Here is a 20,065-nt window from a genome sequence, read left to right as displayed (position 1 = left end):
AACTGTACATTTTTTTTGCATGATTCGTTATGACGTTTGAATCACTTTCATTTGAATCCATTCTAGTATTTTTGTCAGCCATCTTCGCTGAAGAAAGTCTCCAGCCTTGGGTCGCATAGCGTCAAATTCGTCATGGGAACTGTTCCCTATGATTGGTCATCACCCAGCGGTCGCCGCTGGTGATTTGCATAAAGTTGGGAAAAGTTTATATTTTTCACCGCCTAAAGGTACCCGGCACTCTCAGCTTTCTTTCCATTGAAATGAATGGGAAGTGGTGTTTCACCGCGCGGCATCCTGTGCTAATTGGAACCGTTTTTGGAGTTGCCTAATTGGAACAATGACGGACTCAACAGCCTCAGATTGGGTGAACACCATCCCGGATCCAATTATTGTCGATCAGTCGACTGTAAACGGCCAGTGCGACCCGACACATCAACTGTCACCCAAAATCAACAGCCACCCTAAATTTAAGATGGACCAGGAGATGAAAATTAGCGATAGCGTGGAGGGGCAAGGTAGGCCGATATCTATGACAAATCAAACAAAAATAGAATACGCATACTATTTACACTTAGACTAGGCTACTTTAGCAGAAATGTCTCCACAAATTAAACTGTCAATGCAATGCATTTGTGTTACTCAGAACGCTTATGGGCTACTCCCAGCATGTCTCGAATTTCCATTATACATAGTCTCTTAGCGGACTGGATACCTGAAACAATTATGGATACGACTTTACTTGAAGGGGGCATAGTAAGGCAGCCATAACACATTTATTTAGTTTTAAACTGACAGACAAGCTGCTTGATAATATCAGGGCACTAACTCATCACTGATCCTACACATCGAAGAAATGCATCTGAGAGGTCTCAATGACCATCATAGTATAGCCTACATGAGGACTCCAAAATGAAAATGTCCACACCCTCTAGCTCCTATATGCAATTAACCTTGTTCAAAAAACATTTTATGTGACTGTATATGTATTTATGCCAATTCTGTTGCAAAACATTTCGCAACAGAAACCGTTTACTCCAAACAGAAAAAGTTTTGCATTCAGGTAGGTTTTTTCTTCTGTTTGCTTCCAATTGGTTCTTAAACGGAAATAGTTTCTTGTTAGACCTAATGATCGGCTAGTGACCAACTTGATTTAATGTCTAGAATTTAAAAAAATGATGGCCCACAGGACCTCTCACTATTGTGAGACTAGTTGACTGTGTAACCATACACTACTATCACACCAGTGCCAGTCCTCGCACCTCTGGGCTTTCAGTAGACTACAATACAAGGATCCTTCAAATTTGTGCATTGCTTCATTTTTCTTTGTTTCAGAAACCAGGAATCTTCATGGCATGTAGATAATCATAAGTGTATTTTATGCAATTCGACAAATTAGGATATGAGTGCTAAAAGCGTTCTGGAATCTCACCCCTGCTTATTACTGTGTTGCTTTTGACAGGCTTACTGGAGAGCAGCATGAGGCTGAAGCCCCACGAAGCTCAAAGATACCGCAAGAAAGCGTTGTGGGTCTCCTGGGTTTCCATCTTTGTGACGCTGATCCTGGCAGTAGCAGCTTTCAGTGAGCATACGTTACTTTGTTCTCCGTTAGGGAATAAGCCTGGTCCCAGATCTGTTTCTGTTGTGTTGATAAGACAGCACAAACAGATCTGGGACCAGGCAATGTCTTCCTGGTGAGGATTTTTCTATGCAACAGTTCCCTTTAGACTGATGAACCTGTCAATTTTTCAAATCTAATGACTTATCGATAACATGTGGCATGCTGTATGGGTATATCTACTCTAACACATAATATACGGTACACATAACATATTGCACATGTTTACTAAACACACTACATGGCTAAAAGTATATGTGGGCACCCATTCAAATGAGTATTTGACTATTTCAGCCACACTTGTTGCTGACAGGTGTATAAAATCGAGCACACAGTTCTGCTGGGGGTCAAGGAGTTATTTCTAGACTGTTACTAGTTTAATTCAGTTCAACTTTCCTCCATGTAACATTAGACATCATCTGTGGTGGACACATTGACAATAAAGCAAACAAAGCATGTTCGAATAGTTATTGAAAAGCTCCGATTTCTCTGTATTGTATTAGAATACATTAAGTTCTATAGTTCTCACAATATCTCTTTTGTGTGATATAGCTCCACAAGGTTACCTCAGGATGACTCGTGTTGTGCTTTGGGGTTGCAGTGTCGAGTATGGAATCAGGTTTTTTTCCCAGCCAGTGTATGAATCTCAACCCTTCTTATTACAGTTCACGAGACATGCTTGTATACTAAACTGCTCAAAAAAATAAAGGGAACACTTAAACAACACAATGTAACTCCAAGTCAATCACACTTCTGTGAAATCAAACTATCCACTTAGGAAGCAACACTGAGTGACGATAAATTTCACATGCTGTTGTGCAAATGGAATAGACAACAGGTGGAAATTATAGGCAATTAGCAAGACACACCCAATAAAGGAGTGGTTCTGCAGGTGGTGACCACAGACCACTTCTCAGTTCCTATGCTTCCTGGCTGATGTTTTGGTCACTTTTGAATGCTGGCGGTGCTTTCACTCTAGTGGTAGCATGAGACTGAGTCTACAACCCACACAAGTGGCTCAGGTATTGCAGATTATCCAGGATGGCACATCAATGCGAGCTGTGGCAAGAAGGTTTACTGTGTCTGTCAGCATAATGTCTAGAGCATGTAGGCGCTACCAGGAGACAGGCCAGTACATCAGGAGACGTGGAGGAGGCCTTAGGAGGGCAACAACCCAGCAGCAGGACCGCTACCTCCGCCTTTGTGCAAGGAGGAGCACTGCTAGAGCCCTGCAAAATGACCTCCAGCAGGCCACAAATGTGCACTTGTCTGCTCAAACGGTCAGAAACAGACTCCATGAGGGTGGTATGAGGGCCCAACATCCACAGGTGGGGGTTGTGCTTACAGCCCAACACCGTGCAGGACATTTGGCATTTGCCAGAGAACACCAAGATTGGCAAATTCGCCACAGGCGCCCTGTGCCCTTCACAGATGAAGGCAGCTTCACACTGAGCACTTGACAGAGTCTGGAGATGCCGTGGAGAACGTTCTGCTGCCTGCAACATCCTCCAGCATGACCGGTTTGGCGGTGGGTCAGTCATGGTGTGGGGTGGCATTTCTTTGGGGTGCCGCACAGCCCTCCATGTGCTTGCCAGAGGTAGCCTGACTGCCATTAGGTACCGAGATGAGATCCTCAGACCCCTTGTGAGACCATATGCTGGTGCGGTTGGCCTTGGGTTCCTCCTAATGCAAGACAATGCTAGAACTCATGTGGCTGGAGTGTGTCAGCAGTTCCTGCAAGAGGAAGGCATTGATGCTATGGACTAGCCCGCCCGTTCCCCAGACCTGAATCCAATTGAGCACATCTGGGACATCATGTCTCGCTCCATCCACCAACGCCACGTTGCACCACAGACTGTCCAGGAGTTGGCGGATGCTTTTGTCCCGGTCTGGGAGGAGATCCCTCAGGAGACCATCCGCCACCTCATCAGGAGCATGCCCAGGCGTTGTAGGGAGGTCATACAGACACGTGGAGGCCACACACACTACTGAGCCTCATTTTGACTTGTTTTAAGGACATTACATCAAAGTTGGATCAGCCTGTAGTGTGGTTTTCCACTTTAATTTTGAGTGTGACTCCAAATCCTGACCCGAACAATGGGTTGATAAATTTGCTTTCCATTGATAATTTGTGTGATTTTGTTGTCAGCACATTCAACTATGTAAATAAAAAATGATTTAATAAGAATATTTCATTCAGATCTACGATGTTATTTTAGTGTTCCCTTTATTTTTTTGAGCAGTGTATATTCCCAAGTCGGTTAGGTCATGACGTTTCAAATGGGACTGAGAATGTTATGTAATTTGCATTTTTGGGGGTGAAAAGACCTGTCCACTCCATTGTGGAGTAATAGTGAAGACATCAAAACTATGAATTAACACACATGGAATCATGTATTAACCAAAAGTTAAACAAATCAAATCATATTAGAGATCCTTCAAAGTAACCACCCTTTGCCTTGATAACAGCGTTGCACACTCTTGGCATTCTCAACTTTTGACTTGTACTGTACATTAACCACATGTACACACCCATTCACAGTTCTGAATTCAATGAAAGCCAATATTGATTGATCATATTGCATTATCACACCAGTGGTGTAGGTTAAGTAATTAACGTTATTTGACATCGAGATTGAATGGGACAATATGGCTCTGCTACCCTTTTTGGATTTTTGTGTGTAATCCAAAACAGATGTTTTGGTGTGCACTGTATGATCAGTGTGTCTTTTCTGTGTAAGAAAAGTGACTGGCTATTATGGATATCTATTGCACCTAGGGTCTTTCTCTGTACTGTAGATATCTACCTGAATGATGGCAACTGGGGCATGCAAACAGGAAAACATTAGCATTAAGGAAACACTGTCTCAACCAGTTTTTTGTGTGTTTTTTTTGTGCACTCAGTGATGTGTGCAGGTCCACAAATACATTTGCCTTGGGTCATATAGATTCCTTGGTGCGCAGATCAATAGGGATGTGTTCAAGGTTATCAACGTGGAAAGCACAGCTAGCTTGCTTGTGTTATTTAATTGTCCTCTGCTTGCTGATTCTTTGTGATTTCAAAGATGCTTGACCACAATTAAATCACACTATGAAAATTGCATTTTCTAAGCTGCTTGTCATCTGTGACAGGTTTTAAGGGGGGGGAGGTAGGGAAGTAAATGTGCGCCATCCAGGCTGATGTAGGAACAAAAATTTCCCAGATACTTCACATCGTCCTCAGGATACAATTAACAAGCATTTAGTGGCACGTCATCGGCTCTCAAATGGCAGATTCATTTGCATTCCATTTGAGGCCAGTCTCTCGCGTGTCTGTCAATTTACTCAACTCTGACTGTTTTGACAATGTGGATTTCTCCACCCCTGTTCCAGGTGGAGCTTCTGTTTCGCTCTTCCTGCCCCCTCATTCGTTGGATGTCGCAGCATAATCCGGTTCCACAATTGCCGTGTGTGCCCTCTTTGAAAATGTGTTGTGCTTGTTGGATTACACTAAATAATAACTTTTTGAATTTCGAAAGCTTTTCCTTGGTTTGCTTTACAAATACCTTTTTTTCCTTTGACTGCTTTTTGGGTAGCCTGAATATCAATTTCACAACAAATCACATTACCCAACACGGGGCTGTGTGAAATACCAGCCACATGTCACCATTCTGTCTGTTCCCTGTGTTTTGAGTGGGAGTGCCCTACCGGTCTAGATGGTGGCTGAGCGACCTTGAATACAGATAACATCGCTCTGTGTTTCCTGGAGAGAGACAGAGACACAGCGATATGCACAGACGTACGCACATGCAGTTATGCACGCACGCATACCCAACCACACAGACATACAATTGAGATGCTATATAGAACTTCAAGGCCACATGCACAGTAAAAACAAACCAAAAAGGAACAATCTAAACGAGAGACTGGGGGAGATGCGTCCTATTATTAATGCATTCAGAACTGTGCGCGTCTAAGCTGGAGCGCAAGCCCCCAAAGAGTCTGCAGTCTAAAAAATAAGAGCTGCAGGAGGTGCATTTTGAGTGAAAGAGTGAGGGGAGCTCTCCCTTCTCTGTTCTCACACGAACAGCAGGAGCAGATGGAGGGATGAAGGGGACGGAGGCTCAGAGTAGTGGGTGTAGGGGCATGGAGTTGACGAAGTGATTGTCATGTCTACTTCACCTCCCTGACCTTGGATGGATAGGCTGGGGGGAAGGGATTGGGTGAGGGGTTCAAATAGAGCACACTGACACTGCTCTACGGACCATAGGTTAAGCCTAATGCTCTTGGTGGGGGGGGGTACTGGCATTGGCCCCAACACGAGTGTTATTCATTGATACCAGGCTTCCCCCAAAAATCTACCAATAGACATTTAAATTAAAATTTGTCTGTTTTTCTTAATTTTCCTTCAATTGAGAGGCTGAATGTATCTCCCAGAGAAAGCATCCAAGCACGCAAAACAGCGCCCCTCTCTGTAGGCCATCTAGCTGATTCTGTCTGGTCCAAAAGAGTATGACATTGTTGCCTCCTGTAGCACTAAATGCAAGGGCAGCCAGCGAGCATTTGCCCTCCCTTGATTTTAAATAAAATTATTGCCAGTCAACGTTGCGCTAAATTGAGTGGGCTCAACTGTGACTGACTGGTCCTGGCGCAAACAAGTGTCAAGAGAAGCCAGTTTGGATTTGGCTTCACACCAGTCACATCACAATAAAAACCAAACATCATTGACAGAAAAAAAACTGGAGTTGTTGCATCTCATTGTTTTGTTGTCCTCTGGTTCCTTTCCTAAATTAGCCATGGATGGGGATTTGGACTTGTGGTTTTACTTAATTCTCAGTACTGGCCTATGATTATAATGGCGATTCTGATCCAACCATAAATTCATACATTGTGTCCCTGGCCTGAGAGGATGAAGTTCAATCTGTAGCTAAATGTAGTAAGCTAATGTTAACTAGTTTCTTTCATGGGCAACGATGAGCCAGCTAAGTGTGTAGCCAACTGTATGACAGTCAGACAATTTCGGCAACATGAAAAAGTGGAGGCTGGCATTGGTGTTTCGCTACAAGTATCGTGAGTCAACGTTTTTTTCTACTTATACACACAGTACCATGAACAACCACATCATATTTAGCTTACGTTGATTGGACGAAATTGTTTTAGCTACCCTTTTTTTAAATTGTCACTGTATTAGACTAAGAATAGGTGATTTGAGCAAGTTTAAATGGTCCCGGAATAGCTGAGGCAGCCCCTGTTATATTCGTGACTTGTGGTAACACTCCGTGGTTCTAAATCAATAGTTATTTAGTAGTCTGAAAATGTAGGAAACATTAACTTGATTGATCATGCTGTAGGTCATAACTGTTTGTTACATGTAATATGCTTTGTGGACAGATGTTGCTCTCCAGTTATGTGATGAAACAAAGTTGTTGCTGAATTTATTCTGCCACTCTGTTTTCTTGTCTCTGCCTTAGGCTTACTGTATATATCACAGTGGCAAGGCATATGAACTAACAGGTTATTAGAGCAAACACAAAGATCACAACACATAGGTTGTAATATTGCATTCATGCTTGGCTTCCCCAGCTTTATTTATTTATAACCCCCACACTGCTACTGCAACAGTCTGTCTGGGTAGCTACTCTGTCCAGTGTATTTTCTGACTCTGCCCACTGTCCCATATAGGATCTTTGAACCTTAAGGTTCCTTTCAAAACCTAGGCAGAGCTAGCATATTTGTTTAAAACTCTCTCCACTCTTGACATTTTTCCTGTGACTGTGAGATGGTGTTATCTTGGACATTTCACATGGGTATATCTTAACACTTGCATATCATATTTTTGTCAGATCTTTGATCCCTGTCAAAGGATTTGATCATAGTCAGATCCTGTCTGCATTGACACTTACAAAGAGAATTGACACAGAAATGAAGTAATCTGGAGTGGTTGAAGATCCAAAGAACTCTCGTCTATAATGTGGAAAGGGACTGACTTGTGTCACTGTCTCTCCGGAGACCCATCTGCTCTGATGTCTCTGTCACTCTGGGTGACCGGAGATGGCGCCAGAGGGCGGAAGAGAAAGACAAAGATGTGCATGTATGTGATCATACAGAGATTACTGTTGTCACTGTGTGCTGTAGCTTGGAAAGTAAACAAATGTAACATTAGGCTGTTTGTTTCCAACAATCAGACTGTTTTCCTCAAGAAATGGAGTGCTCTTACATTTTTTCCCCCCATCGTAAACAAGATGAATTGGTTAAACTAACTCTTCAACCTCATACTGCTGCCTGAGCCATTGAATTCCTAGCTTTCTGGTGGTGCAGCTGGTTAAGACGTGTCAATAGGTAAGTTACATGTGTTTGAGACGAGGGGTTTCTCAATATGCTCCGAGCACGCAAATTGGACCACGGGACAGGGAGGCGTATGAGTCAAAATCAAAGTATGAGAAGGGCAGTTCTCAGATGTGTTCTTCGTTTGTACATTTTTCTAAGCATGCATCGACGCAAGCTTCAACTGAAATATGCCCAGTATTGCCGATGTAATATAACGCAACCACCTAAAAAAAAAAAAAGTCAATGGCGGCTGGTTTTGAGCTGACGTGAACTCGGACATTGGAATGAGAAGTAGTCTCACTCTCCTCATATGATGCCTGACTAACCATAATGTGTACATTTTGGTCTGTTTAACTCCATAGAATATCCTTTGTGCCACGACTGACAAAATGTGTAGCTAGCTACCCACAAAGAATTTTTAGCGAACGCTGTCCATTTGCCTTTCATAACATTTGTTTTGGTCGTTTAACATTTTTTTTTTAACATGTAAAACTAGTTGGCCAGCTCGATTAATACAATTTACATATAGCTGATAATTATGAACGTTGCATTTTCTTTAAGTACATTTTTATGCATTCTCCACACTCATCCTCACAAGAACGTACTCAAGAGAACGCCCTTGGAGAATGTATATTGAGAAACACCCAGAGGATCAAACATTGAATATCAGTATGGGCTCTTGACGTAAGCGGTACTGTTACTTAATCAGTGTGACTCCTGTTACACCATGATACCTACGAGTAATGTGACAACACTAAGATGGATGCCTTTACTGTGCTGCGTTGGTTTAAGCCCTCTTAAACCCTTACTCTGCGACATTTGATCTGGCTTGACAAAGTGAGGAGAATTGATCACTTCTGCCTTCGTCTGTAAACGACTGGTCACTAACCTAATCTGTTCTGTCACACGGAGACCCTAGCTGTGTCCGAAATGGCACCCTATTCCCTATATAGTGCCTTATGGGCCCTGTTCAAAAGAAGTGCGCTATATAGGGGGAAAAGGTGTCATTTCGGGTGTAGTCTTTCTTTTCTCGGTGTGGCTGGTGTTCTGTCAGGGTAATGTGCCAGCCTCTGTCACCGTGACGATGAGTGGACTGGGATGACCCAGAAAGAACTGTTTGTCACCCACCGCGTGTCACTGTTTAGATGGATAAATGGATGGGGGCTTTACACCCCAGGAGGACTTCAGAAAGAGAACCTGGGTCTTGTTCATTGGGGCACGCAAGCTAAATCATTTTTAAATGATAGTTTCTTATTGGACAAGTCCAGGTAGTTCCTCCCTGTTTCAGTCTTCTGTTTGGTGCCTTTATGAACGCTACCTAGAATAGTAAAAGCCTTATTGGTCTCTTATCATTATTGGTCTCTTAAATAAAATGGTACTGTAGTGGAAAGAGATGAGGTAGTCATTCAAACATCGTGTTAAACACTATTGCAGACCGAATGAGCATTCAACTTATGTGACTTGTGAAGCAAATGTTTACCCCTGAACTTATTTAGACTTGTTCTAAAAAAGGGCTTGAATACTTATTGACCCAAGATATTTCAGATTTTAATTCATAATTAATTTGTAAAAACAATGCATTGTGTCTCGGCCAGTGGGAAAAAAAATCTACATTTCTGCAGTTTCAGGTACACCCATCCAGTACAGGGTCGGACCCCCTTTTCCTCCAGAACAGCCTGAATTCTTTGTCGGCAAGGTTCCACAGGGATGTTGGTCCATGCGGACACGATGGCATCATGCAGTTGCCAACTGGAGCTTCTTGTTTTTAGCTGATAGGAGGAGAACCCAGTGTGGTTGTCTGCTGCAATTAACCCGTCTGTGACGAGGATCGCCAATTTGTGCGTTCCGAGATGCCGTTCTGCACACCACTGTTGTACTGCGCCATCATTTGTCTTTGTGGCCTGCCTGTTAGCTTGCACCATTCTTGCCTTTCTACTTCGACCTCTCTCAACAAGCTGACAGGACTGGCGCTGACTGGATGTTTTTTGTTTGTCGCACCATTCTCAGGAAACCCTAGACACTGTCGTGTGTGTGTGTGTGAAAAGCTCAGGAGGGCGGCTGTTTGAGGTACTGGATCCGGAGCGCTTGGCACTGATCACTCGTTTTGCCCATTCTTCTAACCTTCAATCAAAAAAGAACAGAATGTCTTTTCTTTATAGCAATCCACGGCCACTTGAATACAGTATAAATGGGTAAAACAGTATATGAAGTGGGTAAAACAGTATGTTAACATTATTAAAGTGACCACTGTTCAATGACTATGAACATAGGGCAGCGGTCTCGAAAGGTACCGGGTGATAGCCGGCTAGTAACAGGGACTAAGATCAGGGGATGGTATTTGGCGGAGGCTGGTTCGTGATGGCTATTTAACAGCTATTGCCGTACCAGGGAGTGATACAGCCCAACAGGATGCTCTCAATGGTGCATCTTTAGAAGTTTGTGGGTCTTAGGGGCTAGGCACTTTTTTTTCCCATCCTCCTCAGGTTGAGGCATTGTTGCGCCACCTTCAGTCTGTGTGGATGGACCATTTCAGGTTGTTTGTGACGTGCACGGCGATTAACTTGAAGCTTTTCACCCTATCTACTGTGTCCCTGTGGATGGGGGCGTGCGCTCTCCGCGATCTCCTGAAGTCCACGATCAGCTCCTTGGTTTTGTTGACGTTGAGGGACAGGTTAGCGCCCTATGGGCCCTAGTCAAAAGTAGTGCATTAAATTGGGAATAGGATGCCATTATTTTGGAAAGCAAAGCCAGTTGTCATTATCCTGGACTGCATTAGTATGGACTTTGCATAGTCCTCAGTGCTAGGTAATCCCTTTGGTTTGGGGCTGGATGTGTTTTGAATTCCATTATGTCATGTCCTGAATATGGTAATCACTCTGGAGTTTAACTCTGGGGTAAGGTAGTGTGTGTTCGCAGAGTCTGAGGCTACATTACAAACAGCTGTGTACACACTGGTGGGGTACTCAACCCTGTGAACTGACTATGGTGTGGATGCTGAATGCTAGCACTACATTATCTTACTACTACACCTGCTGAATATAACTAAGTGTTGTAGTTGCGCCATATGAGACCTGGGTTTGATTACTTTGAGCATTTAATTGAGCCTGTCTTGTTATTTTGGAATGCCAGATAGGTGGGGTTTGCACTTTTTGGACTATTCTATTGGTCCCATTGTCGCAGACATTCAATCAAGTGCAGCTAAAGTAGTTAAGAGAACCAATAGTGTTTGACTCCAGGGACTACTGGTAGTCTGAGTCGGTTTTGAGCTAACCGGCCGTCAGTGTTTGGTGTGCAACGGGTATTCAAGTCATTCACAACAGTACCACTAATATTTCATGTATGAATGTATAGTAAAACTTGTTTCTCTTGTTTTTTTTTCCAGCTGTTTCCTTCATGAGACACAGTGCCTCGGCTTTCGGCTTCGCTGTAGGTACTTTTTTTAAAATGCATTTTAATTTCTACTGAGTGCTATAGGGCAGATGTCATTACTAACGTTACAATCAGTGTGTTTTGATGTCAGTTTGAGCAAGGTGAGACACAGGATCACGGATCTTGATCACATAAAGAGTAGTAGCTGCCCATCGACAGGAGCCTGGTATACCAGACGAGTTAAATTACTTCTACGCTCGCTTCGAGGCGCGTAACACTGGAACATGCATGAGAGCATCAGCTGTTTCGGCCGACTGTGATCACACTCTCCGTAGCCGATGTAAGATCTTTAAACAGGTCAACATTCTCAAGGCCAGATGGATTACCAGGTCGTGTACCCTGAGAATGCACTGACCAACTGGCAAGTGTCTTACCTGACATTTTCAACCTCTCCCTGTCGGAGTCTTTAATACCAACATGTTTCAAGCAGACCACCATAGTCCCTGTGCCCAAGAATACTAAGGTAACCTGCCTAAATGACTACCGACCTGTAGCACTCACGTCGGTAGCCATGAAGTGCTTTTAAAGGCTGGTCATGGCTCACATCAACATCATTATCCCAATAACTCTAGTCCCACTCCCATTTGCATACCGCCCCAACAGATCCACAGATGATGCAATCTCAATCGCACGCCATACTGCCATTTCCCTCCTGGACAAAAGGAACACCTATATGAGAGTGTTGTTAATTGAGTACAGCTCAGCATTCAACATCATAGTGCCCACGAAGCTCATCACTAAGCTAAGGACCCTGGGACTAAAACACCTCCCTCTGCAACTGGATCCTGGACTTCCTGACGGGCCTCCCCCAGGTGGTAAGGGTAGGTAACACATCCACCACGGATCCTCAACACGGGGGGAGCCCTCGGGTGCATTCTCTGTCCCTACCTGTACTCTCTGTTCACTCATGACTGCAACACCATCATTAAGTTTGCCGATGATACAACAGTGGTAGGCCTGATCAACAACGAGACAGCCTATAGGGAGGTCAGAGACCTCAACAACCTCTCCCTCAACGTGATCAAGACAAAGGAGATTGTGGAATACAGGAAAGGAGGACCAAGCATGCCCACATTCTCATCGACAGGGAGCAGGATGAGAGCTTCAAGGTCCTTGGTGGCCACGTCACCAACAAACTAACATGGTCCAGGACAGTCGTGAAGAGGGCACGCCAAAAGTGCCAATTCTAGGTCCAAGAGGCTTCTAAACAGCTTCAACCCCCCAAGCCATAAGACTCCAGAACAGCTAATCAAATGGCTACCCAGACTATTTGCAGTGCCATCTATGTATAGTCACTTTAAATACTCTACCTACATGTACATATTACCTCGAATAACCGGTGCCCCCGCATGAATCTGCCCCTGCCTGAATCGTTGAATCCGTACTGGTACCCCCTGTAGCCTCGCAATTATTTTACTGACGCCGTTTAATTATTTGTTACTTTTCTCTTAACTTTTTTAAAATTAAAAAATTAATTACTTGGCAGGTATTTTTCTTAACTGCATTGTTGGTTAAGGGCTTGTAAAGTAAGCATTTCACTCTAAGGTATTCGGCCAATATGATTTGAGCTCTAGCTAGTTACAGTGCCTTGCAAAGTATTCATCCCCCTTGGCTTTTTTCCTATTTCGTCACATTATAATCTGCAATTTAAATGGATTTTTATTTGGAATTCATGTAATGAACATACACAAAATAGTCCAAATTGGTGAATTTTGTTTAAATAAATGGAAAAGTGGTCCATGCATATGTATTCACTCCCTTTGCTATGAAGCACCTAAATAAGATCTGCTGCAACCAATTACCTTCAGAAGTCACATTAGTTAGATTGCACATAGGTGGACTTTATTTAAGACTCACATGATCTCAGTATGTATGTATGTATATGTGTGTCTGTCTATCTGTCGAAAGGCCCCAGAGTCTGCAACACCATTAAGCAAGGGGCACCACCAAGCAAGCAGAACCATGAAGACCAAGGAGGCTCTCTAAACAGGTCAGGGACAAAGTTGTGAAGTACAGATCAGGGTTGGGTTATAAAAAATATATATATATCAGAAACTTTGAACATCCCACGGAGTACCATTTTAAATCTATAAAAAAATTGTAAAGAATATGGCACCACAACAAACCTGCAGAAGGCATTAATAAGAGGCAACAAACAACCCTGAAGGTGCTGCAAAGCTCCACAGCAGAGATTGGATTATCTGTCCATAGGACCACTTTAAGCCTTGTACTCCACAGAGCTGGGCTTTACAGAAGTGGCTATTGCTTAAAGTAAAAAATAAGCAAACAGAAATAAGCAAACAAAAAAAGCTAATTGCTTAAAGTAAAAAATAAGCGAACACATTTGGTGTTCGCCAAAAGGCATGTGGGAGACTCCCCAAACATATGGAAGAAGGTACTCTGGTCAGAAGAGACTAAAATTTAGCTTTTGGCCATCGAGGAAAACGCTTTGTCTGGTGCAAACCCAACACATCATCACCTTGAGACCACCATCCCCACAGTGAAGCATGGCGGTGGCAGAATCATGCTGTGGGGATGTTTTTTATCGACAGGGACTGGTAAACTGGTCAGAATTGAAGGGATGATGGATGGTGCTAAATACAGGGAAATTATTGAGGGGAGTTGACGCCCAGACATCAATCCAAATGAGAATCTGTGGTATAAGATTGCTGTACATCAGCGGAACCCTTCCAACTTGAAGGAGCTGGAGCAGTTTTGCATTGAAGAATGGGCAAAACTCCCAGTGACTAGCTGTGCCAAGCTTTGAGACATACCCCAAGAGACCTGCAGCTGTAATTGCTGCAAAAGGTGGTTGGGGGGGGGGAGTAGTTCTGTTTTTGTCTCATTTCTTGTTTGTTTCACTAAAGTTTCCGTCAATGGTAGGCATATGTCAATCAAATGATACACCCCCCCCCCTCCATTTTAATTCCAGGTTGTAAAGGCGGCAAAATAGGAAAAATGCAGAGGGGGTGAATACTTATGCAAGCCACTGTATTTGGGATGCAAGATGATGCTGCGCAGACCAACTGCAATGTAGTCGATCTCAAAAACACACTAGTTCCACAAGGGCCTGGCCATATCGAGTCCTGCTGCCTTAGGAGTCTAAGCTTGTAATTTAGGCAAGATTTTGCATTGTCTTGGAGTTATTGGGATAAGGATAACTGAAGGGTACAATAATATAAGTGAACCCCCATTTCTCATGGGTTTCTGCTGAAAAGCTGAGTGTTGATGTTTACCCTCTGCAGTTTGATGCCGCCCTGGACGTGCTGTCCTCCATCATCGTGGTGTGGCGTTATAGTAATGCTTCCGCCGTTCACTCTGCACACAGGGAGTACATGTGAGTAGATATAGCACCACCATATTTGTTGTTTTTGATGACCAGCAAAACTATATAAAGCCTAAATTATACTAGCACTGTTCTTTTCAGCACACTAAGCTCTCTTCAGCATAAGCGCTGCAGTTATTACAATGCATTTCATTCTTTGTGCAGGGATTGGGACTGTAGTGTACAGTATTAGAACCCCAGCATTGTCTCTCCTCCACCTTACTCAGTGCACTGTAAATGGCTGTGTGCCCATACAAAAAGAATACATGTCAAATGTGCGTTTTCACATGTTGAGCTTAAATTTACATGTAAAACAACTCCACATTTAAAAATGTCATTTTTTGCAAGTTTAATCATGTGAAAATGTCAAATTTTCAGGTTCATATGCAGGAAAAGTCCCCCAAAAATGGTGCTATACATGATTCTGTATACAGTGCATTTCAATCGCAGATAAAGACGCAAGGTTACTTAAGATAGAAAAGATAGGAGGGAGGTTGGTCGGGGAGGATTGGTGAGTGTACTGTATATCGCGAATGTCGAGCAACCCAAAGGTTGCGTTCAAATCTCATCACAGATAACTTTAATATTTTTGCTAATTAGCTACTTTGCAACTACTTAGCATGTTAGCCAACCCTAACATTAATCCTTTAACCACTTAGCTAGCGTGTTAACTAACCGTAATTTTAATCCCTAACCTTAAAGCTAACGTTAGCTGCCTAGCTAATGTTATGAAGAAATGCACACACAAAGTACATTTTGAATAAGTAATTTGTCTTTCACAATAAGCTGTGATTGTGTGTTGCATGGACTCTGTGCAAAATGATAGTGGTCCCTCAGTTGAGCAATGAAAAAATAAAAATAAATGGAACATCCCTTTAAGCATGGTGAAGTTATTCATTACACCTTGTATGAATATATCCAGTCACCACAAAGATACAGCCGTCCTTCTTAAACCGCTCAGATTTAACCATGAGGACAATGGTGACTTTAAAACGGTTACAAAACCTCTTTGCCATATTCACCTTTCAGCAGGATAATAACATAAAACACAAGGCCAAATCTACATGAGTTGTTTACCAAGAAGACAGTGAATGTTGCGGAGTTGCCAAGTTACAGTTTTGACTTAAATTTATGGCAAGAGCTGAAAATGTCTAGCAATGATCAACAACCAATTTCAGAGCTTGAAGATTGGGAAAATGTCCCACAATCCAGTTGTGGGAAGCTCTTAGACTCACAGCTGTAATCGCTGCCAAAGGTGCTTCTTCAAAGTATTGACTCAGGGGTGTGAATACTTCTGTAAATGAGGTATTTCATTTTCAACAAATTAAAAAAAAAAACATATGTTTTCACTAAGCGTTGTGTGTAGATGGGTGAGAAATCCACTTGAATACACTTTGAATCCAGGCTGTAACACAACAAAATGTGGAATAAGTCTAGGGGTATGAATATTTTCTTAAGGCCCTGTAGCTGGAAGTAGTGAAATGAAACGGGATTAAATAAAAAATGTGAAACTTCACACGTGAATGTTTCCCCTATATTCATTTAGCAGTGGTCACCCACCACTGCAGAAAATATATATTTTTGCTGAAACTCCCTATAAATGGATAGTCTTTGGCTCAACGACAAGGTCTATGGGAACCGCTAGCCCCCCCCCGCTGGTTTCCTCCAGCGTCCAACTCCATCCCATGTAGACAGGCCAGGTGGCAGGTCCTTCTAGACCCAGGCAGAACTGTCTCACCTGGGGCCTTTGTCCCAGACAGAGACCTTTTATTTTATTACAATAATAAATGGATATAGCGTTTTTCATTACAAATTGAATCTCAGTCGCTTAAAAAAAATACCGATCTGGATGTTCTTATGACGTGTTGGTCGCTCAAAACTTCATGTGATAGGCAGTTTGGAAAAGTAACATCTTGAGTGGAGGGTGCAGGGAGGTAGAAAAACATCTGACCGGGCACGTCGTTTTTCGATGTTCACAGCTCCTCTTTCGTAGGTAGGCTGGCTTGTCCACTCTCAGTGTAGCACCCACCTGGGTGATGCAGCGGCGACTGTAAAAGTAGCAGTAAGACCTCATACTTTGGCAGTAGTCCAGAAAGGCGAGCATCTGTTCCCTCACACCGCAGTCCACTTCCCCCGGGGAACCGGGGCAGGCCAAAAGCGGATGCTGCATCATTCAAATCTTATTAGCTACAGTATCTAGCCAAGCCAAATATAAACTGACTTGCCATAATCAGTCCTGCAAGTACATATAGTTCAGTTAATCTCTCAAAAGGTTTATTTAAAAATGCAATTAAAAAAAACACTTAAATACATTTAAAATATGTACAATATTTAGAGAGCTCTCTGCTCAGGCATCCTCACGGCGCCATGGCAACCACATAACTGATTATGGTGTGTGAATTAATGTGCAGGGTGTCAGAGGCAAGAAGCAGGAGAGGGGAAACAAAAAGGTGAAGACCTGGCAAGCCGCCCCCCTCTTCTTCCGTCCTGACAGACACCATCTGCTGTAGTCTCGGATGTTTTTGTGAATGCAGATCGCCATGGAGCCTCTGGTGTATTAGCCTATAGCCTGGTTAAACGAGCTTGAATGCTGATTTCACCATTTTGAGGGCAGCATTCAATCTGGTTTAACCAGGCTAATATGAGCCTTCGGTTGAAGCAGTGAACATCGCTTTGGTTCAGAATCCTAATTGGAAGGTTTGTTACCCAGCAGCTAGTAATTGGCCTCTCATAGGTGTGTGTTGTGGGGGGTGAATGTGTGTGTGTGTAGATGTGTGATCCCTCAGGGGAGAGGCCAGGCAGGAGTAAGTCACAAGGCCACTGGACAATCAAATTACCAGGTCTGGAGACGAATGAGCGAGCAGCATGAATTTGCGGCACTTTTTTTTTCTCCCACCCCCCCTGTAATTGGAAGAACATTGTTGTATTTGCCTGCTGACATGACACACGGAGCAGGAGAGAAAGGGTCGACCGACTGGATGACTGCATGCGTTTGTTCTCAGTCTAGTCAACCACAGTTCTGTCAAGTCCTTGCATCTTGCGACTTTGATATCAAAACCATCAATCTTGCAATGTGCTTGATGCCAATTGCCTTGAATCAACAAGACTAAAAAAAGGGACTTTTCTAAGCAGCAGGATCAATTGAAGTTCATGGATGTTTCAGTCAGCTGAGCTGTCGTTTGGGCAGGTTTGTTGTGAGGGAGAGTCTGTTATTGCACTTTACACAGCTCTGGGAGGTCTCCCGCTGCACCACTGAAACCATTCCTACATGGTTACCTTCCGGTTTGGATCCAGGGGACTGGGTGCTGCTGAGTACGAGCCAGCTATGAGCGTAAGCGCAGGCATGCACACTGGCATCCATTATTGCTTTTGTCTGAACATCATGGATGTTATCTATAATACACTACTTATTTTTCAACAATTTCTCTTGTTTTTGGGCTCTTGATGTGTTTGCTGGGTATAGTAAATCTGCGCTAGACTACTAGATTACGTAGGGGAGAGGGCAGACGGTATAAACAGTGGGCTAACCTGACTACCCCAGATGACTTTTTTTTGGTGGGCTTACCTAATTGGATACTGTTTAAAAAAAAAAAAACTTCTCAAATTGATCCTCTGAGACTGTGTTCACTCTCTAAATCTGCCATAGAGAAAAGCAAAATGGTTGTTTATTTAATGGATGCCTTTTCTCTTCCACGTGCATGGACGTAATGGAGACGATTTGCTATTGTATTACTTACTGTAAGTTGCAATGAACTTGTATGATGTGTAGTTGCAGTAGGTCTACTTTGTCATGGAAAGGTCTTCCTGTGGTCAATGATTTTAGAAATGTTTTAATGCATTATATGATCCCTCACTGACATCTATATAAATGAACTGTGGAACTGTATATGTTCAAAGCAGAATATTCTTAATCAGTGTTCTTTGACTCTATTTCCTTCCATTTCCCCTCTGTCTCCCTTCATCTCTCTTGCTCCCCTTCTAACTCTCACCCCCTCTCTCTCTACAGAGCCTGTGTGATCCTGGGTGTGGTCTTCATCCTGTCCTCCCTGTGTATCCTGGGAAAGGCAATCCATGACCTGGCTACCAAGCTAATGCCTGAAGTGGTAAGATGCCATATCCTGATGTTGTACCCTTAAGCAAGGCACTCATCCTTAACTGCACCTATAGCTCTCAATCCAAAAGCTATAGCTTTTTTCAAAATAGAGACATAGGATGCAGTGTGCCACCCCTGGATTGATAGCTATAGGTGCAGGAGCCACATGAAAAGCTATTTTTGGTGAACTTAAATAAAAGATGAATTATATATATATATATATATAAACTAGGCAAGTCAGTTAAGAATGAATTCTTATTTACAGTGACGGCCTAGGAACAGTGGGTTAACTGCCTTGTTCAGGGGCAGAACAACAGATTTTTTTTACCTTGTCAGCTCGGGGATTCGATCTCGCAACCTTTCGGTTCCTGGCCCAACGCTCTAACCATTAGGCTACCTGTGCCATATGGTCTGGCTTAACGAAAATACTCAAAGGTAGTGCGCTACATAGTCCTATGGGAATAGGGTGCTGTTTGAGAAACAAAGCTCTCTGCTCTGCTTCACATGTCTGGGCATGTGGGTGTTCATTAAGGTCAGCTCTGGGTACTGTAATACCAGTCTTGGCAGTGCCAGCAGCCTTGGCAAAGAGGTTTTACTGCAGCAAAGGGATTCCAATGAACATCTGGTTGGTGTGCTGAAATTGCTTGTCAAAAACAGAGGAGTAACTAGGTTACCTCGCCTGTCCAACATCACTACTCTGGACGGCTCTGACTTAGAATACGTGGACAACTACAAATACTTAGGTGTCTGGTTAGACTGTAAACTCTCCTTCCAGACCCATATCAAATATCTCCAATCCAAAGATAAATCTAGAATTGGCTTCCTATTTTGCAACAAAGCATCCTTCACTCATGCTGCCAAACATACCCTTGTAAAACTGACCATCCTACCAATCCTCGACTTTGGCGATGTCATGTACAAAATAGCCTCCAATACCCTACTCAACAAATTGGATGCAGTCTATCACAGTGCAATCCGTTTTATCACCAAAGCCCCATATACTACCCACCATTGCGACCTGTATGCTCTCTTTGGCTGGCCCTCGCTTCATACTCGTCGCCAAACCCACTGGCTCCATGTCATCTACAAGACCCTGCTAGGTTAAGTCCCCCCTTATCTCAGCTCGCTGGTCACCATAGCATCTCCCACCTGTAGCACACGCTCCAGCAGGTATATCTCTCTAGTCACCCCCAAAACCAATTATTTTTTGGCCGCCTCTCCTTCCAGTTCTCTGCTGTCAATGACTGGAACGAACTACAAAAATCTCTGAAACTGGAAACACTTATCTCCCTCACTA

The 20,065-nt window shown here is 43.2% G+C and overlaps 1 protein-coding gene across 1 annotated transcript in view; it reads left to right on the top strand.

Moving 5' to 3' along the window:
• The first annotated feature begins 337 nt into the window (after positions 1 to 337).
• LOC135543602 (transmembrane protein 163a-like) overlaps positions 338 to 20,065 on the top strand; it is a 45,551-nt gene continuing 25,823 nt past the window's right edge. The window contains exons 1-5 of the mRNA XM_064970997.1: positions 338 to 515; positions 1,460 to 1,579; positions 11,304 to 11,347; positions 14,596 to 14,687; positions 18,682 to 18,778. Coding sequence (XP_064827069.1) covers positions 338 to 515; positions 1,460 to 1,579; positions 11,304 to 11,347; positions 14,596 to 14,687; positions 18,682 to 18,778 — 531 coding nt within the window. The remainder of the gene's footprint in view (positions 516 to 1,459; positions 1,580 to 11,303; positions 11,348 to 14,595; positions 14,688 to 18,681; positions 18,779 to 20,065) is intronic.

This window comes from Oncorhynchus masou, chromosome 7 (assembly GCF_036934945.1).
Source record: "Oncorhynchus masou masou isolate Uvic2021 chromosome 7, UVic_Omas_1.1, whole genome shotgun sequence".
Taxonomy (NCBI): Eukaryota; Metazoa; Chordata; class Actinopteri; order Salmoniformes; family Salmonidae; genus Oncorhynchus; species Oncorhynchus masou.
The sequence above is the reverse complement of the archived record's forward strand: the minus strand, read 5'-3'. Positions and strand labels throughout refer to the sequence as shown.